Source organism: Centroberyx gerrardi, chromosome 8, assembly GCF_048128805.1.
Source record: "Centroberyx gerrardi isolate f3 chromosome 8, fCenGer3.hap1.cur.20231027, whole genome shotgun sequence".
Taxonomy (NCBI): Eukaryota; Metazoa; Chordata; class Actinopteri; order Beryciformes; family Berycidae; genus Centroberyx; species Centroberyx gerrardi.
In genome coordinates, this window is record NC_136004.1 from 3962221 (window position 1) to 3987250 (window position 25030).

The 25030-nt window shown below is 40.1% G+C and overlaps 1 protein-coding gene across 2 annotated transcripts; it reads left to right on the forward strand.

Annotated features, from left to right (window-relative positions):
• Window positions 1-865: 865 nt before the first annotated feature.
• On the forward strand, window positions 866-23351 carry nr5a1a (nuclear receptor subfamily 5, group A, member 1a). Of its 2 annotated transcripts, none has more exons than XM_071906734.2 (7): window positions 866-886; window positions 6173-6277; window positions 6681-6822; window positions 7867-8522; window positions 18836-18955; window positions 20685-20832; window positions 23098-23351. In XM_071906734.2, the coding sequence occupies exons 1-7, from the start codon at window positions 866-868 to the stop codon at window positions 23349-23351; spliced, it is 1446 nt and encodes a 481-aa protein (XP_071762835.1). The 2 variants fall into 2 exon arrangements, with proteins under 2 accessions (XP_071762835.1, XP_071762834.1); XM_071906733.2 differs by lacking the exon at window positions 866-886 and adding an exon at window positions 3659-3680 and having other exon boundaries at window positions 6159-6277.
• The last annotated feature ends 1679 nt before the right edge of the window (window positions 23352-25030 follow it).

Here is a 25030-nt window from a genome sequence, read left to right on the forward strand (position 1 = left end):
TATAGAATGCTTGCAACTGCAATTGCAACTTTGCCTTTCAAATTCATAGGTTTGACCATTTACCACACAGGTGTTTTGATAGATTTGAGGTCATGCAATGCTGAAAATCTAAAGTGTCTGAAAAACTAGAATATTTTGAGGATTATAAACATGATAAAAGTAATGCTGTGTAGTGTTTACAGTGTGTACTGCCACGTTAATGTGACGTCAGATAGGCTAACTACATCTTGAAAATTTTAGCTAAGAAGCCTTGAGCTCGAGTTTCATACTTCAAGGGCCTTCCAGTTGGAATGTCTGATTTTCCAACATCTGTAGCATTAGTTCTGCAAACCTTTCCGGAGGCAGAGCTGCCCTGGAGGCAGAAATAATCTCATAGGTTGAGTTAAACCTCAGCGGGTGGAGCCAAAGACCACAGTTAGGCTAGAAGCCCAGTGAAAAAGGCAAGGGGTAAAAGAGGAGGTAGCTGATATTATGAAGTCCAGTGCTCTTGCTACTAACTGAAAAATGCAATCTACCCATAAATTATCTAGTTGAGCTAGTTAGCCTGCTGGTCTTCCAAATTCAAAGTAGTCATTCTAGCCTATAGCTGTCTGAGTAAGCTAGTTAGCTAGCTGCTGAACTTCCAACATCATGAATGAATGAAAAAATTAAGTCATTGCCATTTATATTTTTATTTGGATTATTCTGGCCAGAGTTCCCTCTTTGCCACGTAGCTAACTCCACCCAATGAGGATTAACTCTACCAATGAGGTTATTTCTGCCTTTAGAGCAGCTTTGCCTCTAAAAAATGCTTGTAGAAGTAAAACTTCAATCTGCTAATAAAGGACATTGTTATATCAGCAGTGGTTCTATGTATGTGTAGCCTATGCTAAAAGCTATGGGTTCAGTTGCTAATGTTAACTAGCAAGCCAAGTAGCCTAATGTTGCTGTATTCTCTATAGAATATAATAATAAGTGAAGGCAGCTGATCAACAAGTACAGCATCTATATTTCTTGAACATTTTGCACGGCAAAGAAATTCACCCAAATGTAGCAACTTTCACCCAGAATGATTGCGGTGCTATCTTTCTTTATCCACAAAGATCCTGCCACTCCAGCACAAAATGGCAGAGGGTGGGGGGCGGACACCAACGAGCAAAATATAAATGATGAAGTCAAAACATGAGCCGGGCCTCAGCCCTGCCTCTCTATTTATTGTACAAATATATCTGGGAGACAGAGACAGAGCTTGTCTGATGCTCAGGCACCGCTGACCTGTAGCCACAGCACACTTGCAAAACAAATCTGTGCTACAGACAAACAGCAGATAGGCCATATTTCTCGGCCCCAGTGACAGAGGGCCCGGCTCGGCAAGGCCCCCCCCTCCTCCGGTCTCCCCGGCTTGTTTTCTGGCCCGCGCTCCCTAATAGTCAGATGAGTGGGTATAGGCTAATCGAGGACCTTGTCGTGCCTCCGGGAGGTCAGGGGTGAAACAGATTGATAGATATGACCTATCTCCCTATGCACCTTCTGCTGAGCAAACAGTGTAAAGGCAGAGATTGGTGCTGTGTACGTTTTTTCCAGGGGAAGGAGGAGGGGGGGTCAGGAGCAACAGTTCACTAAAGGTATGGCAAAGTCTCTGGGTCTCATATTATTTGCCACCAAAACTTGTAAATCGACTAAAGTTCTGCAATGGGGCAAGTGGAGCAATGACAGCATATTATTATTTGGTCAATGCGGTTCATTATCAGATGTAACAGGTGAGTAAACTATGACCATGATCATCATAAGGCATCACACTCACTATTATAAGGAGGTGGAGGTGAGTATAACCATGATCACATTCACTATTAAAAGCAAAAAATCAATTCAAGAATTCATTTATGCTTTTACATGTCCTAGACTTCAATGTGAAGCCATGTGAAAATGTGAAATGTATGATCAGATTTTTAATCAGGGACCCAAATGGGAAGATTTTAGTTGTTACTGACTTAGTGTTGGGTGTCTGAGAGTGAAACCTATCATTACGCATTCTCTAATTGGGGTAATTCAATTGGGGTAAGTAAATTAGAGGGGGAATATATTCCTTGGGACGCCCTGGAACCTCCTCAAGGACCCCTGGAAAAACTTCAAGGACCCCTGGAGGTCCCTGTACCACAATTTGGCAACCAGAGGTCTAGCAAATATTGCCCTTAATAGGAATTATAATCCTAAAATCATGGGCACAAGAGTGGATTGCAAAGAGAGAAGCCTAGGTTTTTTCGAATAAATCCAGTAGACAGTGAAATCATGCGACTGTTTTGTGTAAAACTTAAGTCAGCTTTGTGTTTCCTGTCTTTAAAATGGCGAGGTAGTCTATACTTAAGGACCCTCAGCTTTGTTCACGGTTTCTCCAACAAATCAGTGTCTGCACACAATGACCCTCAGCAGCCTGACAGACCCTCGCCAACCCACTGTTTCCTGTCTCACCTAACAATAGGCAGCTTTACTCTTTATAGCTTACACCAGCAAAATGCCTTGTCACAGCAGATTCATTTTTTTACGTCAATGTGTTTAATTCTGCTGAAGCATACTGTATGTCCCGGAACTATATGTATATATATATATATATATATAAATAGGCCTATAGCAGTGCAGGTAAATATAGAAATCGATAGAATTAAATGGCCTACATTGTAAAAATCATTATGTGAGTACATCATTATGACCATTAAGCAGTGAATGTATCTTCATATAGTTGATTTTGTGTGTTTCTATTAAATAATGTCTAATAGAAATAATTGAAAACAAAATACAAATAAAATAAAATAAAATATATACCAAGATCACTATTTTATGTCAAGGCTTTATACCAAATGTCATTATCTCTCATATAGAACATATTATAATTATTATGATTATTATTATGATGATGCTGATTATTATTATTATTGTTGTTGTTATTGTAATCGTTATTATTATTGTTATTATTATTATTAAGTCAATGCTTTATATCAAACATCATTATCACTAACTATTATTATTATTATTATTATTGTTAGCTTAATTACATTTTTGATTTTTTTAATATATTTTTTAATATATTTTTTAGATATTTAGTTTTTAGTCAAATAACTTATGCTCAAGACTGAATGCTGTCTGTATGCAACAGTTTCCAATCTAAACTCAATATCTCGGGTTAAAACTGAATTTAGAAGAAAAAGATAATTAGCTGAGAAACTCCTCTCTACAGATATGGATGGATTATAACTTCACTTTTTCCTATTTCCCCCCCATTTTGTCACGCTTTAGTGACACTTCGTTTCGAGATGCATGCTGATCAAAGCGAGAATCCTCCATCAGCACCGTTTTCCTGTCCAGGCATTCGGCGCTGGAGACGGAGGAGGCAGAGCGTCCGTCACGTGACCCGGTCCGCCAATAGCAGCGGCGGAGCCCAAACTTTGTGATAAGGAAAGGACAGTAAAGAGCGAGCGGACTGGAGGAGTTTCACTCGGTGCTCCTCAATGGTCACCATCACACTCACACTGGCCTTACTGGTTCCGTATAGACAGGATTTTTTTTCTTTTTAAATATTTTTTTTTTTCGTTTTCGTGTGGCCCATGCGAGGGTGCAACCACATCTCCAGTCAGGTTTTTATTATCAGACAATCATCATTGACTGGCTGCTGTGTGGGGTTCAGATGTTGGGAGACGAGGCTCAAGGTAAGTCGGTGCAGTTTTCTGCAAACTTTCAACAAAAATAGATAGAGATTGATTTGAGAATGATTTGGTCTTGTTGTTGTCAAGCGAAGAAACCAGTTATAACCCAGTTCATATGGTATAATATGGGCTATAATAAACTGTACACGAAAGAAAAGCCATTCTAACTGTTCCCACAACATCCAGAAGTCTATAACCAAATGTTTCTATCAGTCAGAATAATATTTGCCACAAGATGCTAAGGAAGCGGCAGCATTTCTTACAGAAAAACACCGTTTAGCCCATTACAGCCTACTGTTGAACGACCTTGAAATTGAATGACGACGCAAACCCAGGAGGACTGAATAGAACGGTACTTTAAGAAAAAAAGTAGCCTACAGCCTATATTTTACTTTAAAAAGAACAAAATATATATTCTGTAGGCTATATATTTTATTTGTAAAGAAACATTTTTGATAGATTTAAATCATGGCAAACAATAAAGTAGGTTTGTGATAACAATTCAAAAACACTGCTAGAATAGGATAGAATAGAATAGAATTGAATAGAAGCATATAATAATACAATAATGTTACTTAAAATATCATAACAATACCTACTACAATAAAAACCTTAAACAACAACAATAATAATAATGATAATAAAATAGCGGCAGTGTAGAAAAGTAATTAAAGACTTGGATTAGAGAATATCCCGTAACCGAAAGATCTCAGATTCAATCCCAGCAGTAGTAATAAAAGCAACAGCCTAATATAAATAAACATAGACCTATTAATACATTAATATCATAATAATGATATTAATGACAACATTAATATCATTAACCTAATAATAATAACAATGCTATATCTCTCCATGCTAGGTTCAGGATGTCCATGTTTGGTCTTTTTCATAAACAATAATCAGTACAAATGTGTTGCTGAGCGCGCGCTACGCGGCTTCTCCATCGTCCATCTCACCTCCTCGCGAGCACCTCATATAGGGACTGTGGCGCTCACAGCGCGCGTGACGCCGCTATCTCACGCGCATCTGTCACTGATTGGTCACCTCCTCCCAGTTATATAATCCAATTCAATTCGGCTCAATTCTACTGTGCGTTTTGGCATGGCAGGGACGAAAGCGGCGCTGTCAAAGCGGCACAGTATCAGAAACACACCGACCGACTGCGCGGACACTTGGGAGGCTTTTTCACCGCTACACCGATGGGACGCCGGACCGGACCGCGCTGACTTTAGCCCAAAAACAACTATTCTTCGGGTTCTTTTTATTTTTTATTTTGGATACCTTTTTTATTGATTGATTGATTCATTGGTCGCAATAACCGAGGGTAGGTGACAAATGAAGGCTACACTTGATAGAAAATACAGCTATAGCCTAGCAAAAAAAAAATTAGTGGAGTTTATCCACCTTTTTAGGCTGATAGAAGTCACTATGATATGAAATTCATAGCTATCATATCACACTGATAAGTTAGGCTACATGAAAATAGGGTGTTTTAAGGGGGAAAAACATGAATTAATACTTTTCTGAAAATAGTAGGTTTTGTTTCCGTTGGTGGTTGTTCGATGATAACCGACTGGAGGTCATAGTTTTTTACATTACTGGTCATGTGGAAACCACGTAGGCTAGCCTATATAAAATTCGTGCATCTTTTAACCATACATGCGCATTTATGTAGCTAACAATATATGGAAGAAATGTATGGCAATATGGTAAAAATGGCCACTTGCATATGTTCTAGGATTTACGTAGTTTACATGGTACATAAATACATCGATATTGAATATATATTAAAGGTATGTTATGCTAAAAACCAAGAGTAGCCTATATTTAAAAATATGAGCATAGGTATCCCAGCATACGTTATTATGAATATGTTGAATATGTACGGATATTTTAAAATAAATGTGCCCATAACAGGATATAGGCCCTATTAAACACAAATTGGCCTAAATGTACTTGCATTTTGAAATTGTTTTCTTGCATATATTATTCATAAATACAGCCAATTTATTTGCATTTTGCAATATAGGCCTGTGTTAAACTCTGGTGTAGGCCTGTAGCCTTATATGGACTTTTTTTTTTTTTTTTTGCATAGCCTATGGGAGGCCTAGACCATTTTGAAATAAATAAGCATTCATTATATTTTGTCATTATCGTTATTCATTTTATAACAGATACAATTATATTATAATGAAGTTAATTAAGCGAGCCGATTTGCGTGATTTTTGTGATAAAAAACAATTGCCTTCACATCCTTATAATTGCATAAATTAAAATAGGAGAAAATCCGGGTTACTGAAACAATATAAAATGAAGTGTATAAAAGCCATCACATTTTTCCCCTCTATATATCCGCTCTTGCAGGAGGGTTTAGGGCGGATTTTCCTCTCTTAAATCACTGGGTAAAAGAAAACTAACGGATGTTTTGAGCGGGCATTTACAGTATAACAGGTTGTGCTTTATGTGTGTGTGAGCCAGGTGTGACTTTGAAGGTTATGGAATACACATATGACGATGACCTGGAAGAGCTGTGTCCTGTCTGCGGGGACAAGGTGTCGGGATACCACTACGGTCTTCTCACCTGCGAGAGCTGCAAGGTAGAACCAATGGATGAAGCGTTATTGATATTAATAAATCAGTTTGTCTATAAAAATAGTTATTAAGTATTCAAATATGATGCAGGGGCGACAATCCACTGATCCGATATGGAAAAGTCCCGGAATGGAATATTGCTGACTGAGGACTGACAACATATTATTATTATTATTATTATTATTATTATTATTATTATTATTACGGTAAATTATTAGACGTAGGTCACCAAACTATCCGCTGAGACGGAACATTGATGCTCCTATTATTTTTTTCAAGACTTTCAATTAAATTTCTGATACTTTTTGCTTGATCTTTTCTTTTCCTTGTAATGCTAAAAATGCGTCCATCATTTTAAACTGTATATCCTCTGTATTCTGTGTTTTCTAATGGTCCATCCGTGTGCAGGGCTTCTTCAAGAGAACAGTTCAGAACAACAAGAGGTACACGTGTGCGGAAAACCAGGAGTGTAAAATAGACAAGACCCAGAGGAAGAGATGTCCCTTCTGTCGCTTCCAGAAATGCCTCAGCGTTGGGATGCGGCTAGAAGGTACGGTAGGAACGTCCATTCATTTATATAGCCGTGTTATTTAATGGTTAAGAAATAAACATGTGTAGGCTACCTCTTTTTCACTGTTATAATAATTTTGGAGAAATAGTCATAACGAAAAAATCACTGTAATCTTTCTATAGGGACTTACAGTGTGTCTGTGGTGCTCAACAGTAAGTTAATAGTGACTTTATAATACTTGATGGCATAATTCTTATAATATTGCTGTAAGGGACTTATTGTATGTGTGGTACTCATTTGTGAATTTATAGTGACTTTATGGTACTTTATGGTGTTTCTAATTTCCTATAATATTCCTAGAATATTGCAGCAGGGACTTATAGTGTCTTATAAAATTACTGTAACGTGAATTCCTATAATAATTCCTATAATATTCCTATATTGTGTCAGTGTTATTCAATAGCTGGATTATATGGTACTTGGATTTTATGGTATTGTTTGTCTCCTACACTACCACTTTATGAAATTCCCATAATATTCCTATAGGGACACCCAGTTTTGCTGGGTTATTTCTATCATTCTAAAATTTATTACAGGATTAGTAGGCCATCATAATAAATATTTCCTGATTTGCAGGCTTGTGGTAGCTCTCATCATTGCTTCCTATGCACATGGGATTGCAATGATTCCCAGACAGCAATGCAGAGAAGCACCTGCTTCCGTAGTAGAAAAACGACACATTCTTGACTTACTGATAAAGCCCAAAAGACTCCCCTGTTTTAAATCAAAGGCTCTATTTAGGCTACAAGAAGGAGTGGAACTGCAGAGGCAGTGGGGATTTTTTTAATCCCTAAAAAGGGAAGCAAAAATTAATGACAAGCCTGCTATTTACTCTCCATGCTATTTTCAGAATTTGTTAAGGATGCAGTGAGTTATGATTTTGTTTTGGGTGTTATTTGGAACCATGCTCCTCTGCTCGTCAAGGAGTTTTGGAAATAGGAACCTGGCAGGGCGGGACAATTCAGTAGAGCCGGTATTTCATCTCTAAATCTGTTTTTCACCTCTTGTCTCTTGCTGTGACAGCGGTGCGTGCAGATCGCATGCGTGGGGGCAGGAATAAGTTTGGCCCCATGTACAAGAGAGATAGGGCCTTGAAGCAGCAGAAGAAGGCTTTGATACGATCCAACGGCTTCAAGCTGGAGACTGCGGCTCCTCCGCCGGCCTCCCCTCTCCAGAGCGACTACGGCTTCACCGGCTCCCTGCACAGCCTGCCCACCATCTCCAAAAGCCTCCTGCCCTCCACCCCGACCTCCATCACCCCCACAGACTACGAGGGCAGCCTCTATGGGCCCCCGTCTCTGGGCATGGCCATGCAGTCCCACATGCCCCTCACCGCCCAGTATCAGTACACGGCCTTCCCCGGCAGGGCTATCAAGGCCGAGTGCCCCGACTACACCAGCTCCCCCGAGTCGCTGACAGGATACCCCTACCCAGACATGTACCCCTCGGGCTCGCCTCAGCCGCCCAGCCTGCCACCCCTGGTGCTGGAGCTGCTGCGCTGCGATCCGGATGAGCTGGTGGTGCAGAGTAAGATAGTTGCCCATCTGCAGCAGGAGCAGAGCGGCCGAGGCCGGCTGGACAAGCCCAGTACCTTCAGCCTCATGTGTCGCATGGCAGACCAGACGCTCTTCTCCATAGTGGAGTGGGCTAGGAGCTGCATCTTCTTCAAGGAGCTGAGGGTAAGTACCTCCCACGCCTAACACACACATACACACACACACACACACACACACACACACATACACACACACACACACACACATTTTTCCATCATCACATGCACAAATGGCATGCATGCCCACACTCTTAATGATGACGAAAAGGCTGCACTACACAAGATGTTTATGTAGAAATTCAGCCTTCTTATCAGTCTGAATCACAAAGTGGGGCTGCAACAGAGAACAGCGTCCCCTCCCTCACCCTGTTTTCCAAAATTAAATTCTGGCATTGGTGTGGTCACTGGTGGGAAATCTTTTCCACCCATTGGAAGTGACGAATCAAAACTTAAGAGTGAAATCCAAAAGTGTCTTCTAAGCAGTAGCGAGCACTCCGTCCAGAGAAAAGCTGGACTCACCAACGATGGCTGATTTACAAGCAAACTGCTGACCGGGAAAAACCATCGTCCATAGCATCCTAGTGGTGATTACAAGTAGAACAGGGAAAATGTTTGTAGGCTCTGATATATGGTGTTACAAATTGCGTAAGCATGTCAAGACAGGCCACAAGTACTGTAGCGAATCCACCGATGTTCGCAGTCCAAGGTAATAAAAGGCAGAATTATCAATTTTTTCACACTAATACAATCAACTACTGAAGCGACTTGAAACTAAAAGCGAGCAATATCTGCTTCAGTTGGTTTGTGGTTGATTTCAAAGTAACTTATTAATGACAACAATTGACCTTACGATTGGCATCTTGGATGTGGCCGTTCCAAAAACGTGGACACTTCCAAAGTAGCAATAAGATATCATCCCATTCTTCTGCTTCTTCCGATATGATGTGAATGTAGTATTAGTTTACTGACGTCACCTTACGAATTTCTGGCATATGAAGACCTTGAAACTTCAAAAAAATTCAAACAGTTAACTCTCACTGCCATTTTGGGTTGCCAAAGTGAGACGTTGCCTAGTGCAGCTTGAACACATATCGCCAAGGTTAGCACAACATGCATAATTACATTTAATGCAAATTAAAGCAAAACATCAAGTTTTTGAGAAATTGTTGAGAATTGGTCAATTTACCTGTTAAAGTGGTAATCCACTTTTTCCTAGGCGGTTAGACATTGCTGTGCTGTTTTTTTTTTTTTTATTTAGTCTCCATCTTTGGTGCTCAGCGTTCATTGCTGTGGTGTTTCTGCTGCTCTTCCCAGAGATCACCTGTCAATCAAACAGTGTGTCCAGTACTGTGACGTCTTTTTCCTTGGATTCTCTGTTGATGCAGTTTGAGTTTCTGTAGGTGGCGCTCTTTTCTTTGTCTGTTCAGCGATGGTGGCTATCACTGCTCATGCTAACTACCCAGTTCTTCTTCTGTTTTTTCTACACAAACCGGAAACATAAAAAGTATCACTTCCTGTGTGCCAGAGACTAGACCAGACACTAGGTGTTCAGTACAGTAAATGTTAAAGCTTTCATGAACTGGATATAGGTTGAATCACTATTATAGAGGGTAGCAAAGCATACATTTATTTATATAAACATGTCATGAATTATTACTTTAAGTGATGACAACATAGACACGAAAATCATCTGTGTCACCAGTAGATTGTTCATACCGACTATTTTGAATTGTCCAAAAGGAGATATTTTTTGTATATTCATTTCACTTCATCCGTATTCGTAGTGACACTCAGACACAGCCAGTATTGCTTTTACAGAAGCAGCTGTTGCTTAATTTACCTGCTAATACACATTAGCTTTAATGTACTGTAATGTTGTTGCTGTAAAGAGACATTAAAGTGTGGGTGAAGCGTTTCGTTAGTGTGGTAGAATACTTTTAGCCTTGTATGGATAATTATTCCTGGCTGGTGTTTGGTCTCTGTAGTTCCTTGCTGCTGAACAGTAGGTAGTTATGAGCCAGCCACTCACACACACACACACACACACACACACACACGCACACACACACACACACACACACACACACACAGCTACACACTCTCAGGATAATGATTAGAACATGCATCAGTGTCCCAGTCCATCATCTCCAGCACAATGATTCTCTTTGTCAACTGAATGGTGTAATTGAGCCGCGCCATAGACGTGGCACAGCATGATTTATTAGTACAGTCAAATGGAAGCCCCACGCCACAGAAATCAATACTGTTGTTGTGGTATGCTGTGGTGCTAGGAGGGAGCCGCCATACAGGTGACAATATGGCTGAATACACCTACTGTTCAAAGTGCAAACGGAGCATCAGAGAATGGTTTTGCCAAATAAGGCCAGTTACAAAACAGAAGAAATGTTAACTTCTTCTGTGAGTCAGAACTTAATTTCTCCATACTGACAAACACACTGACAAACATTTGTCAGTAAGCCATGGTCAAACTGATTTAACTGTTTAACTAAAAGAAAGCATTTTTTGGCCTTGGGTAAAACTCCTGCTGAATCCTTTTTTTAAATTTAAGTTTATTTACCCTGGTAAGAATAAGTCTGCTCTTTTTCCTGCTTCACTCTCATTAAGTTACAGACATTCATACCTGGGAGCCACCCAGTACGACCACAGTCTTCTACTACAGCTTCTGGTAGTTGTCGAGGGAGGGGAGAGTGTGTCTCGTTCACTTTCCCTGCCCATAGTTCACTGACTCTCTGGTGTCAAGCTCACCTCTCTAACCATTAGACTTCCACTGTGTTTCAGTGGAAGTCTCTCTTTTGTTCTTGGTTTCTGACAAGATCCAAAAGGGTTTCTCTTTTTTTTTTTTTTTTTCACTTTTCTACCTTCCCTATCTCGGAAACAATGAGTGCATTGTGGTCATAATGAGATTTGTCACACTCCCTCAGACTAACAGGAACATGGTATCTTTGAGACTGTCCTCCCCCAAAAAACGACCACATAGGTCGTTTGTTCCTACCCTCTAATATGACTCACAGGAGCGTTTCCTAAATTAGCGCCCCTACCGGCGGCAGGAGATGGCTACGTTGGTGTGCGTCCACGTCACGTGACTGTCAAGTTTCTCTCTGCGGCGAAAAAAAATAAATGGCTGACATTGCTTTTATTCTCAGTGGAAAATGCAATATTTTAAGATAGTTTCGGCATTAAAATGCATTTTGATAACATTTCTAGCGAGAAATGTGCATTTTATTTTCATAATCTTCGTTCAGTGAATGTATATGATGTTTAGTTTGTTAGTTATTATGAAGGCTTTCTATCGTTGCTATGGTGGTTGCTATGGACGCTGCTATGGACGTGTTCGACTCCTGTTTTGGGTTGTCTGCCATCAGTAGGCTTCATTCCATTTCAAATTGCCGCCAGTCGGCCGCAACCCGAATCCAAATGCAACTATATCTGTTAAGAAAAGGCGTTTTATAGCCTGTGATTGTAAAATGTGAAGTTGCTCATTTAATTTTATATTTCCAAGAATATGTGGCTGAGGATATTTAATATGAAATCATCTTTCTTAAAACATAGAGTCTTCCTCAATTAATATTGAGCCATGTCATCCAATAAAGCACTCCAACGTTGTGTGTGTGTGTGTGTGTGTGTGTGTGTGTGTGTGTGTGTGTGTGTGTCAAATCTTGTACCATGGCCATATAAACGGGATGAAGACGGGGTTATCAAACTGGACTTTACATTTCACATCCCTCATTTAATCCCTGCACTTGTCACTTTCATATATTTCATCAAACTGGACTTTAGATTGTGCATTGCATTCAACCTCCACTGTTACATAATTTAATTATTTATGCACAATTTTTGCTCTTGTCACCTTCATATATTTCATACACTTCATTTATTTGTCCATAGCACAGTCCATTTCCTTTGTACAGTCAATATTTCATTTCAAGTTTTATATCCCATTTTAAAACTATTACTATTCCATTCTGTAAATAGATTTTAAAATTTCAATTTAATTTTAATATTACTTTGTTTATTTCATTATTATTATCATTACCTTACTTTTGTCTATTTTTATTCTTCTGTGTTGCGTGTTTTGGGAGCAAACGCCAAGACACATTCTTTGTATGCTTGCATTGGCTAATAAAACAGATTCTGATTGAATGGGCTATGTCATACTGATATAAAATCCCAAAACCAAGAATCATAAAGATACAAAAAATCTCCAGGGTTGTGTAAATAGTAGCCTATGGTATTTTCAGCCCTAACCCAAGCACTTCAGGCCTTCCTCCAAGCCTGTAGTAATGCCCTAGATTGTCAGCAGAATTGTAATCTCTGAAGGTGACTCATTTTGGTCACTATTTCCCCTAAAAAAGAAACAAACAAACAAACAAACAAACAAAAAGCTTCATTTTATATATTGGGCCTTCAAAGTGCTCTGTGAAACTAGGCCTGGGATGGCTTGTGTCCCTGAAATGAGAAAATTAAAACTTTGTCGTAGAGCTAAACCAAATACATCGTTGGAAAGGTCTCGACCTGGAGAGTAACATATGTCAGTATGAAGTTTCTACATGGCTCCTGCTTTGAAATAGTGACCTTTGAACCTTGACCTCGGTGCATGTTTGAAGGCTTATAATTCAGCAACAAAAGGGGTTACAGACATGGGACCAACTGTTATAGAGAGCTCTTGACCTCAGCTATCATGTGAGTATAGTCAACAACTGGGGGCGCTGTCAAATATGGGTAAAATATGGTTAAAATGTATTTTCACCCATTTAACAATTAGATATTTAAAGGGTAACTTCGGTATTTTTCAACCTGGACCCTATTTTCCCATCTTTTTGTGTCTAAGTGACAAAAGGCGACAACAATTTTTGAAATTGGTCCAGTATTGAGCGAGATCGCGTCAGCCGGCAGCCGCGAAACGAGCTGCAATGTAATCCGACGGGGCAAATGTGAACCGTCAATGTACGTCCACTAAAAGTGCTTGTTTTTGCCACTGACAGGCTCAGATTGTTATTATAAGTGTCTGACAACATTATGGAAAGGACCCTACAGAGAAATGAAACGTTTCTCTTTACCTTTCGCTTGATCCGGTCTGTGTGTAACTTCCTGCAACAACTCAACTCTCGCGAGACTTGAGCGAGACTTGGTTACACACAGACCGGATCAAGTGAAAGGTAAAGAAAAACGTTTCATTTCTCTGTAGGGTCCTTTCCATAATGTTGTCAGACGGTGTGTATGTGTGTGTGTGTGTGTGTGTGTGCCAACATTTTATTCTGGCGACTGGGTTGTTTTAGTTTAAAAGGTGGGGAAGCAGTTTGCTGTTTGCTGCCTGTTGACCGTCCTTCACATGAGCCAGAGCCATTGACAAAAAAGCGCTCTGACAGGAACCGAACTTATGATCATATGGTGTTATCGGATAACATCCGATAACACAAATAACATAACAGCTCAGATAACTACACAACGCAAAGACAATGATTCAAACAACATGCAACTGCGTGGTTTCAGCGATAGCAGCGTCCATAGCAACCACCATAGCAACGATAGAAAGCCTGAATGAATCTTCGTAATAACTAACAAACTAAACATCATATACATTCACTGAACGAAGATTATGGAAATAAAATGCACATTTCTCGCTAGAAATGTTATCAAAACGCATTTTAATGCCGAAACTATCTTAAAATATTGCATTTTCCACTGAGAATAAAAGCAATGTCAGCCATTTATTTTTTTTCGCCGCAGAGAGAAACTTGACAGTCACGTGACGTGGACGCAGACCAACGTAGCCATCTCCTGCCGCCGGTAGGGGCGCTAATTTAGGAAACGCTCCTGTGGGTCGTATTAGAGGGTAGGAACAAACGACCTATGTGGTCGTATGGGTTGGAGGACTTGTTGGTATCTTTATATTGGCTGGGTTAGATGGATACTTGGCTGCTCCTTTGCTACAGTATAGTAGTGAAGAGTTTCATTCCAAAATGAGAGATACCCACTGTTTGAAAAAAATAAAAAAATAAAAAATTTGTGGCAATTGTAGTTTTAAGGATTATGGGTATAAGGGTAGGGTATAATGTCAACTTTGGTACCAATAGATGATTTTTCTTTTTTCTTTTCAGGCTAATTTACTGATTATTGGAAGATGCCTAGAGGCTGCAAAGGTTTAGGATTTAACCAGAAAATAGCATTTATGATTAAGATTAAAGACAATAAACAATGACAATAAATATGCATATTCAATTTGTATATGACCCACAGAATGGTCAATTGTGACACTTTGTTGCTGCTTTTTGACACAAATTGTCTCTTTAACCGATATATTATTGGAAGAAGCCTAGAGGCTATTCATTATTTCATGAGGAAAAGGCAATTATCACAAAGATAAAAATATACTTGATAATAAATTAGAAATGTATTTCTTCACATGCCTTTCCATCACATTACAACCCTCCCAAAAATCATCTTGCGACCCCCAGGTTAAGTTAACTGCTCTATAGATTAAAGTAATAATCCTCAATTTTTTCATAGAAATAAATGTTTGCTTTGCTACTCTCTGTCACCAATTGATACCACACAATAGTGTTTCATTCTGTCTTTCCTGGGAAAAATCCTCTGCTTCACAGGAAGTGATGAGTTTTATGTTAATGGGAGCAACAACATCGGTTGGTTTGTAATAAATATAAGAAGTAGAAGAAATATGAGAAGCTGTAGTCTACATTGAATGTCTTTATTATTACAGTATGTTGGGCCAGTACCTACATTGAGTGCAAAACACCAAAGCAATGACCGGTTATCACCAAAGGTGTCGGCAACATCAAGAAAAAACAAGAATCTTGCGGATTATCACGTAAAAGAACAAGCGCTGATTTTGGACATGAACTCCTCAAGTGTATATTGTGTAGCTGTCGAGCCTGCTGGACCCTTATCGTCTCATTTTCTTATAGAGTCAAGGCCATAGGAATCAGGAGGGACATGTCTCCTCCAATATTGAAGAGGATTTAATTATCCCCCTCAAATAAATGCATTTTTAAGTTGCGTAAACTGTCCGCTGATCCTGAATGGGACTTTTATTGTGAAATGACTCTCTTCTGGTGTAGCATGTTCTGCTCCTTAAAGTAACAGCGTCAAGGCAGAATGAGCCGTGTTGTTTTGCTGTTTGTCCATCTGAGAAACATGTCAGTAAACTAATTCCCTACCGTAACATAACACACTTCAAATTCTACCACTGATACTCTTTAAAGATTGTGCTAGCAGAGTGAGAGGCTACTATCTAGGTCTTTTATCTAGGTCACATTTCTCCATAAAAAGTCACTAGCTATCAATATCCAATAACTTCTTTTGTAATATCTCTTCCCTGTAAACCATCCATGCATTGTTTTATCAAATAAGCTTACATCAAACAATGCATTTGGCCAGAATATGATTTGATCAGATTTGATTTGATCTAATCCTTGATCCCTGTATTTCCTAGTCTCAGGCAGTGCCAGTACGTAAATGACATCTAATATGGCAAGCAAAAGTTTGATTCCTGTTTAAATCCCTCCAGAGCTGTTAAATTGCTCTTTGTTGCATTTATCAAAAGCTTTTTCAATAAAGCTACTGCACAGATATATCAAACAAAAGCAGGTTTTCAATTTGTGTAAACTAGCTGCACCGTCAAATAATTACCCAAAGGGAAAACTAGGACAGGGACGGCACTCCAACTGTGAAAAAAGGTCACGTCCTCAGTCATCTCAATACTTCATTTTGCTGGTTTCTTTTCATTCTTTTCTTGTATTGTAACCATTTCTCTTTTCATCAGAGTCACGCCGGTGCGTTTTGCGCCCGATTTTGGTTTCTTTCCTCACGCCGGCCGCACCATGTCACACACCTCTGATGTATCTTTGGTGACTCGCAGCCCATTTTTAGGTTGCCAACACGGACAGTATGAGAACAAAGCTGCGCATATTTGCCAAGAAAGCCTCCCGCAGAAAGAGCTGTTTCCCCGGGCTGGATAATTACATTCCACGCAGACGATAACGGGGGAATGTCAGCTCTCCACTGCAGCTCCGCGCTTCGCTTGTCTACATTGTTATAAAATACACAGCAGAATGGAAGCTATTGATTGCTGGGATTGCTTGTTTGCTGTGTACAACCCCCCCACCGCCACCTCCCTCCCCACGCCCCCGAGGTGGCCTTTGTCGTGTCTTGCATTTGACCCCCCATTCACCTGTTGCACATGGAAGATGCTGCTGAGGGAATGCGAGGAAGTGCACACAAAGGACGACATAAGGGTTCGACAATTAGAGGCAATGTACTGTAGATAGGCAATTTGAAAAATAATAATATGGCCGAGAATATTCTGTTGTATTTGAAGAGTTCAAAAATGAGATAGATATCCACCATGTGAAAACAGAGACGTCTACTCTTACAAAATGATTGACAGTAAAACAAATAGAATAAAATGATTGTACAGACGGTAAAACTTACAAAAAAAAAAAAAAGTCCTTTGTTAACAAAATGACATGTTTCCTCTATATCTTAGAGATGTTAAAAGATAAACCGGAGGTAGTGATTTCTTTTTTCCTGAAATGGATGTAAGATGTTTTGGAAATGAACTCTCTGGATTAGGGTGTCAGCTAAAACACCAACAGAGCAGGCCCCTGTTCCTGTTGCAGGCAATATTGCCCACTACAGTTATACCAGTATTAATTCTTGAATGACGATACCAATACCAATATTTTTGAGTGCTATTCAATATCTTTAAATTTGACAATTTTCATGCAAAAAAACAGTCAGTATTCAGTTTTTCACCCAGAATGATATTCTTATCAGTGTTTAAAAGCCTTGGAAACAGCATTTAGACCATCATGGGACACTAAAACTCTCGATTCTAATGAAATTCTTTTAAGTGATTTGCAGCTCCTTAAGGCAGGGTGAGGCAGGTTTCACTGCAGGTTTTACCGACTGTTGAGTAAAAGCCTCCCACACCACACTGGAATGATTTCTCCGGTCAGATACTGTATCTCATATAAAATAATAATAATAAAAACATATCGACTAGCAGTTGTCAGGAAGGCACCTCCATCTTATCACAAGTGGATGACACTGACTGGCCAACATCCGTTTTTTTTTTAAGACAACATCCGCCCGAATCAATACATGAGTCTACCCCCAATTCCCCACTCAAAAAGCCCGTCGCCCCTCATTGTTGCCATTTCTCAGGCATTTGCGTAGACAGTAGAGAATCCACAGTCACGTTAGATAAAAATGAAGGAGCACCAGGTCTGCCCCAACAGGATTTCCACCCATGTTCAACAGTGTTTTTTCGGCGCGATTTTTTTGGCCGCGGCCGAGCGTCCGATTCCTCTCGGAGGGGAAGCACAAGCAGGTCGCCGAGACCTCTCCCGCTTCCTCCAACACCCCCATCACTGCACCCCCCACCCCCACTCCCCAGATGAGTCCAGATGAGTGCGTGGCCACCAGATTGGACCTCTCCTCCCAGACAGATATATAGTTTCATTCAGAGGGACAGTAATTCTGTCAGGCCCCCCTGTCAGATTGAATGTGTGTCCGGGCCTATTAGCACCAGCGGCTTGGAGAATTACTGACTGCGGTGTCCTTCGGTTTACAGACAATATTGTGACAGCGAGGAGGGGCTCAATCTGAAATGCACACACACACACACACACACGCACACACACACATCCCCCAAAGCTGATGTAATGGGTGTGGGTGTGTGTGTGTGTGTGTGTGTGTGTGTGGGGGGGGGGGGGTTGGAGAGGTCGTCGACGATGCTCGTAAATACAAGGTGACGAGACGCAAGAAAAAACACCCTGGACGCTGGATAAATATGACACCAGGACCCCCCCCTCCTCTCACACATACACACACACACACACCCCACCTTCCTCCTCCTTCCTCCTCTTTCCCTCTCTTTATGGTCACCCCATTTTTCTGTCCATCTGTGGTTGTTTTTTTGTGGGATGTTGCAGTTTCAGGTGGGTTTTAGTGGGTTTTGGCGTTAGATTGATAGCAAGTCGAGAGTAGTATTTTTTTTTATTTATGTTTTTTTATCAGAATCAGATTTATTGGCTGAGTGACTTTGCACATACAAGGAATTTGATGTGGTGGGTTGCTGCCATATAGGTCACATTAGATATAACATAAAATTATAGAAAATATAGAAACTTAGGAGATTTCTATATGCAATATGCACATGGTCTCTGTTAGAAAGCTATAGGAAGTTATGGAAGTCAGTAATAGGAAAAATAAGCAGGAATACAGATTCAGAGAATATTGCACTGGCTTCTCATTGATTTGAACCGCCAAGAAAAAAGAATTAAGCTGTACGTGAATTGGAATAGTGTAAACAGAGTCTTGTCTTTGAGTCTTTGTCTTGCTCTCTTTCTCTGTCTCCCTGCCTATGCATCTTTTTTGTCCGTCTGTTTCTTGTAGGTGGGAGATCAAATGAAGCTTCTCCATAACTGCTGGTCTGAACTTCTGGTCCTGGATCACATCTTCAGACAAGTGCAGCATGGAAAGGAGGACAGTATCCTGCTGGTGACCGGCCAGGAGGTAAAAACTACTTCACACAAATTACCCATGAGCACCATGCAGAGCAGGGTCAGTTCACTTTCAGTTCACTCCGTTCAAATGTGCATGGAAAATTCAGTCTGTCAACCAAGGCCATTTTTGAAACTGGATGTATAACATTTTGGAATCAAGCTGTTTAATTAGATCTGCTCACGGGGCAGAGGGGAGAAGTTTTTATGTAGAGCTGGTTATAGGGTTTGATCAACATCTGCTTTTGAAGGCCAATACCACTACTGGTCTTTTTAGACTGAAGCTGACAATAGTTTGCCAATATTTTGCACCGACCTTCATTATCTTTACATTTGACCATTTACATGCCAAAAAAACATTATTCAGTGTTTCCCCCTGAATTGTATTCTTGTCAGGGTGGAAAAGCCTCTGAAACAGCATTTAGACCATCATGGATACTAAAACTCTCCATTGAAACCCATACTAATTAAATTCTTTTAGTGTTAGCAGGTTAAGGCAGGGTGACCCATCCACCTATTCAATGGTAGGGAGCCTCCATCATATCAGAGGTGGACAACACTGACTGGCTGATATCTGATATATCATATGTATTGAAAGGCCAATATCAGCAAACTGATACCTCAGCCTGGTTGGTTGTTGCTGTAAAAGGAAAAGCAACAGGCTCAGCAGTGTTGCTGGTGGTTAAAGTGATTGGGATGATTTGAACTTGGCTGCTGACCAAGTCATCACCTTTACAGTTTAAAAATGTGGCATACTTTTACAAAAAGATGACTCTCATTAGAACTCACCGTGAATTATTATTGAAGTGAAAGGCCTTTCATTGCAAAATAATGACATTAGATGATATCATCGGTTTCAGGTTTGAAATATTGGGCAATAAACATGATATGATTTTTTTATTTTCCAAATATTAGCATAATAGAATACTATACACCCCATATAATGTATATGTGGGAATGATACCCACCTCTATGTCTGTGTATTCAGAGTATATCTACCTATAGACCGGTAGGATTAGAGTATAGCTCATCAGCTACCACTACATTTTTGCCTATAACCTCTACAATATGTGTATGTATATGAAGAGTTTGAGATATGAGATAACCCCCATTTAAGAGTGACACAAAATGATTGGTAGCACAAACGATAGATGACTTAAGTCCTTATTAACTCCTCACTTTAACAGACTGGATCCTCTATTTTAGCACTATTGAATGATGAACTTCAGGTAAAGAAAGAAAGAAAGAAAGAAAGAAAAGAAGGAAGAAGAAAGGAAGATAGGAAATATTATGATCACACATACACTGCTCGTCAAAAGTTGGGGACACCACATTTTTCTTTATTTTTACTATTTTCCACATTTTAGAATAATAGTGAAGACATCAAGACTTCAGTATTTATATTTGTCTAAGAAACAAATGTCAAGCATTTAAGCATAAGCCTTTAGATCAAAATGGCTTTAAGAGAATGAAAAACATAGAGCATTCAATCAGGTGTCCCCAAACTTTTGATGGGCAGTATATGTTCTAGTGATGTAAAAAAATCCAAGTCCAGGTTTTGAAAGTTTAAAAGCCTTTAATTGGCGAGGGGTCAGACATTAAAACACCCATGTGTATGGTCCCATGGGTGTCATTTCTTTCCAGGGGTGTCATTTCTTTCCAGTACAATTCCTGTCCTCCAAAAGCACCTTGTGTGAGACCTTGATCTATGGCATCTTGGACATAAACGCTGTCATTTCCAGGTGGAGCTGTCGTCCATCCTGTCCCAAGCGGAGGCCACTCTGTCCGGCCTGGTCCAGAGAGGTCAGGAGCTGGCAGCGAGGCTGCAGGCGCTGCAGGTGGACCGCAGAGAGATCGCCTGCCTTAAATTCCTCCTCCTCTTCAACCCCAGTGAGTGGACCTCATGTGCATCATAGCTGTGATGAATGTGCATAAATTATTACCTCCAGTCGGTGATCATCGTCAGGCAAACGACCACCGATAGAAGCAAAAATCAATCATATTTTCAGAAAATGTGTTAATTTCTGCTTCATTTTTGTCTTAAAAGACTCTATCTTCATATAACTTACATCAGATTTATCTTATTATGATATATACTATGAATTAAGATCATCAAGATTTTTGTCAGGCTTACTCCTCCACTACACCCAAGCCAACCATACATATAAATACAAATATTCAACTCGAAAGGAAAATACATTATTCTGCGATTTAAAAAAAAAAAAAACGGTTTCCCAGCAGATATAGTGTATCTCTTCCTTTGAAGTTGTGTTTTTTAATTAGAATTGATTGATCATTGATTTACCTAAAAAAAACAGAGGGTATTTTTAAAGGCCTGAACTCACATTAGCAGCCTGCAGCTTAGATATTTTCAAAAGAACGGAATGGGATTCAGGTTTTGATGCAAAAAATCAATCAACTTTATTGGGCTGCGGGGCCAACGCTGATGCTGTCTTTTGGCAGAATTTGAATAGCAATACTGACATTTTAATGGAAAAATGTCACAATCGCGGATTATCTGCGGTGCCTATTTATCTGGAAGGTTACAAGTGTTTTCCAAACTGGTCTTTTTTCCCCTCAAATAAACACACTTAATTAAATTTCTGGGGTTGACAAAAGCCAATATTAACAAAGACATCCTCTCCCATTGTCCACTAATGGCATTCAAAAGAAGCGTAATGGATGGGTCTATCATTCGATGGCTGGACCGACATTCATGTAGCGGCTTGTGCATATGGAGAGAGCATAGATGTGGCTTGCCCAGATTCCCAGAAGTGATTGCTATTTAGCGCTGGCAAAGCAGCGAACAAAGAGCTTTTGAATAGGGAGAGCACTTGTCACAGGCAGAAAATATTTGCCGTCTTTGCTGTCGGTTTCTTTGCTCTCGCTCTCCCTCATCTTCAGAGTCAGGTTTGTCGGGGGTAATTTAATTGCCCTTAAGCAGTTTGAAAAGATGATTCAGAACATTGATTCAAAACATTTAATTACTGTGTGAATGGATTCTCCAGGATGGGCTCAGCTGATGCTGAATGCAAGTCCACTGGAGGGCCCAGCTATTGTCTCACACACACACACACACACACACACACTCGCTCACTCAGAAACACAACGCACATACGCACACATGAACATACACACACCACACACTCTCCTCATTTCATAGATAAAAAATATTTTGATGTAACCTATTAGATAGCATTTATACCTAAAATTAATAAAGTTAATAAAATAGAGGTTTTGAGGTTCAATTTCTGGTTCGTCTCTTCCTTTCTGATTTTATGATGTTTTGAAGATCATCACAGTTTTTACATTATTTTAAGATTATTTTGAACATCAGAGTTTAATATTCTCTGATCCATTCCTATAGAGCATTAGAAGTCCTTACAGCCCAGATGTGAAAACTCTTAAACGTTTATGGTGCTTTAAACCAAACAAGACTACTGCAAAACATGGAGTTCTGGCTCTAATAAATGTTTCACTGAGAATTTACTGTTTTCAGCATGTGCTTTCCACCATTGCTTGATCAAGGTTAGCCTGATATATCAGTTTGCTGATATTGTCATTTTATTAAAAATCGGTAGTCCAGTCAGTGTGGTCCACCTCTGATATGATGGCTATGAAGCAGTTTGATTGATTACATATTTAATGCAGAATTTTAGCAATACTACACGTTGTCTATGGGAAGTCCTTAATCTGAACTGATCAAGTGTGTTTAAGTGAATCTGGGCTTCAATGGGGAGTTTTAGTGTCCCATGTTGGTCTAAATGCTGTTTCCACCCTGACAAGAATAGAAGCCTGGGGGAAACACTGAATCCTTGTAATTTTGTGGAATTTAGTGGCATGGAAATGGTCAAATTTAAAGATGTTGAATATTGGCTTTGGGCAATGCGAAAATATCGGCATTAGTATCGGCCTTCAAAAACCCACACTGGCCAAACCCGAATTAACATACATCGCGTTGAAAAGTAACACAAATGTGTCTGAAAATTACACATCCCCTTTAAGAGAGTGTGCATTTCGTCTGGTGCTGCTCCATTGTCTTCTCAAAGACGTGGACCTTCAATGGGGCTTCTATTTTCTACCCTGCCATACCTGAACCAGAAGCATGTTTTCCCTCCCTGACCCGTAATAACCCAGAAATGTGTGCGTCCGCAGATGTGAAACTGCTGGAGAACCAGGCGTTCGTGGAGGGCGTCCAGGAGCAGGTGAACGGGGCGCTGCTGGAGTACACCCTGTCCACCTACCCGCAGTTCCAGGAGAAGTTCGGCCAGCTGGTGGTCCGGCTGCCGGAGCTGCGGTCCCTCAGCACCCAGGCCGAGGACTACCTGTGCTACATGCACCTGAGCGGCGAGGTGCCCTGCAACAACCTGCTCATCGAGATGCTGCACGCCAAGCGGGCGTGCGTGTGAGGGCCGACACGCGGGACGCTTCGCCGTCGCGAGGTCGCTTGTGTAGGCGGGAGTGAGCGTGTGTCTGTGTGTGAGGGAGAGAGAGCGGGTGAGTGTGTGTGAGATGAAAAAAAAAAAAGAAGAAGATAGACTCCGCAGCTGTGGGCCGTGGGGTTGCAGGTTCAAATTTGGTCATTTTGCGAGGGGTTTTGTCGGGGGGTTGGACGAAAGAAAACGCAACTTTGTGAGCTTGGAATCATAAAGGTCCATCTGCGTTCAAGGTGGCTTTGAGATTTTGAATGTTCATGTTTTCATATCCTGCAGAGCTAAGCTAATGAGAACTTTTTAAGCTGGATTTTCTACCCCGTTTTCAAAAATCAAACTTTAGAACTAAGTGTTGAACTACATTATATGAAAGACTTGTTTTTGACCAAAATGTCAGATGCAGCTTTATGATTCCAAGGTCAACAACACTACTAGATGTTCTAGATGAAGACGTCTCACAGAGCTACCCAGCAACAGTTAGACGTTGAATAAATGTTGATACGACAGACTGCATGTGATCTCATAAAAAGTTGTGAAATGAACACAAACTCTGAAACGCAGATTTATGTGCTGTGGACACGAGTTATGAATAAATTACATTCCTTCACCACAAATTGGATTCTGTGACAATAACACGAATTGAACACAGCATTTTCAGCTAAAGGTTGGCTAACGGTTAAGGTTAGGCAAGTAAAACAACTTTGGTTAAAGCAATATTCCACTTAGTTTTAACATGGGGGTTATTCGGCACTTGACCATGAAAACCAGAATATAAACTAATCACCAAGATCGGATACAGCTAGACGAGTTTGTAGTGTTCGGATTTACTTCCCATTCATTTGAATGAGCCACGAAAATAGACTGAAAACTGACGTTGGTGAACAGATTCAACAACAGATTCTGCTACTGTGATTTTCAATGGACCTTTGGTCCGACGTTTTAGAACATAATTTTGCCAAATAGCATTTTTATTGATAGAAGAGAACATAGCGGAGGGATACCATTTAGGAGAGATAGTTCCTGTTTGGGAGACCGGATCTACTTTTATTTTTAAATACTAATTTTAGTGTAAACCAAGAATAGAAATGCAAAATGACAATGGACCCAGGGTGCTTTGTTGTCTTACGTGAAAGCAGGATCTGTTGTTGTATCACGACATTTAACACGTTCACAAATGTGTTAGATGTCAGTTTTCAGGCTATTTTCATGGCTTCATTCAAACGCTACAAACTCGTCCAGCTGCATCCGATCTTGGACCGATCTAAAGCGGTTGGACTTATCCGTCTTCTGCATGTCGCTGTACGTCAAATTCTTGCTGGGTAAGCCAATGTGACCTTTTAAAGCTGGATTTTGTACCCTGTTTTCAAAAATCAAACTTTAGACCTAACTGTTGAATGACATGATATAAACACCTCGTTTTTGCCCAAAATGTCAGATGCAACTTTATGATTCCAAGGTCAGCAACATTATTCCTAGATTTTCTAGATGAAGAAAGGCTTCAAAATAACATGGCACACCTTGGTTTTGTCAAACTAGACTAGCACTACTCATATCTCTGCACTTGTTCTTTTTTGTCACCAACCTTACAAAAAAAAAAAACCTAAATATGAAAGCTATATGAGGTTCAATATAATTTTGTTTTTATCTATTTAGAT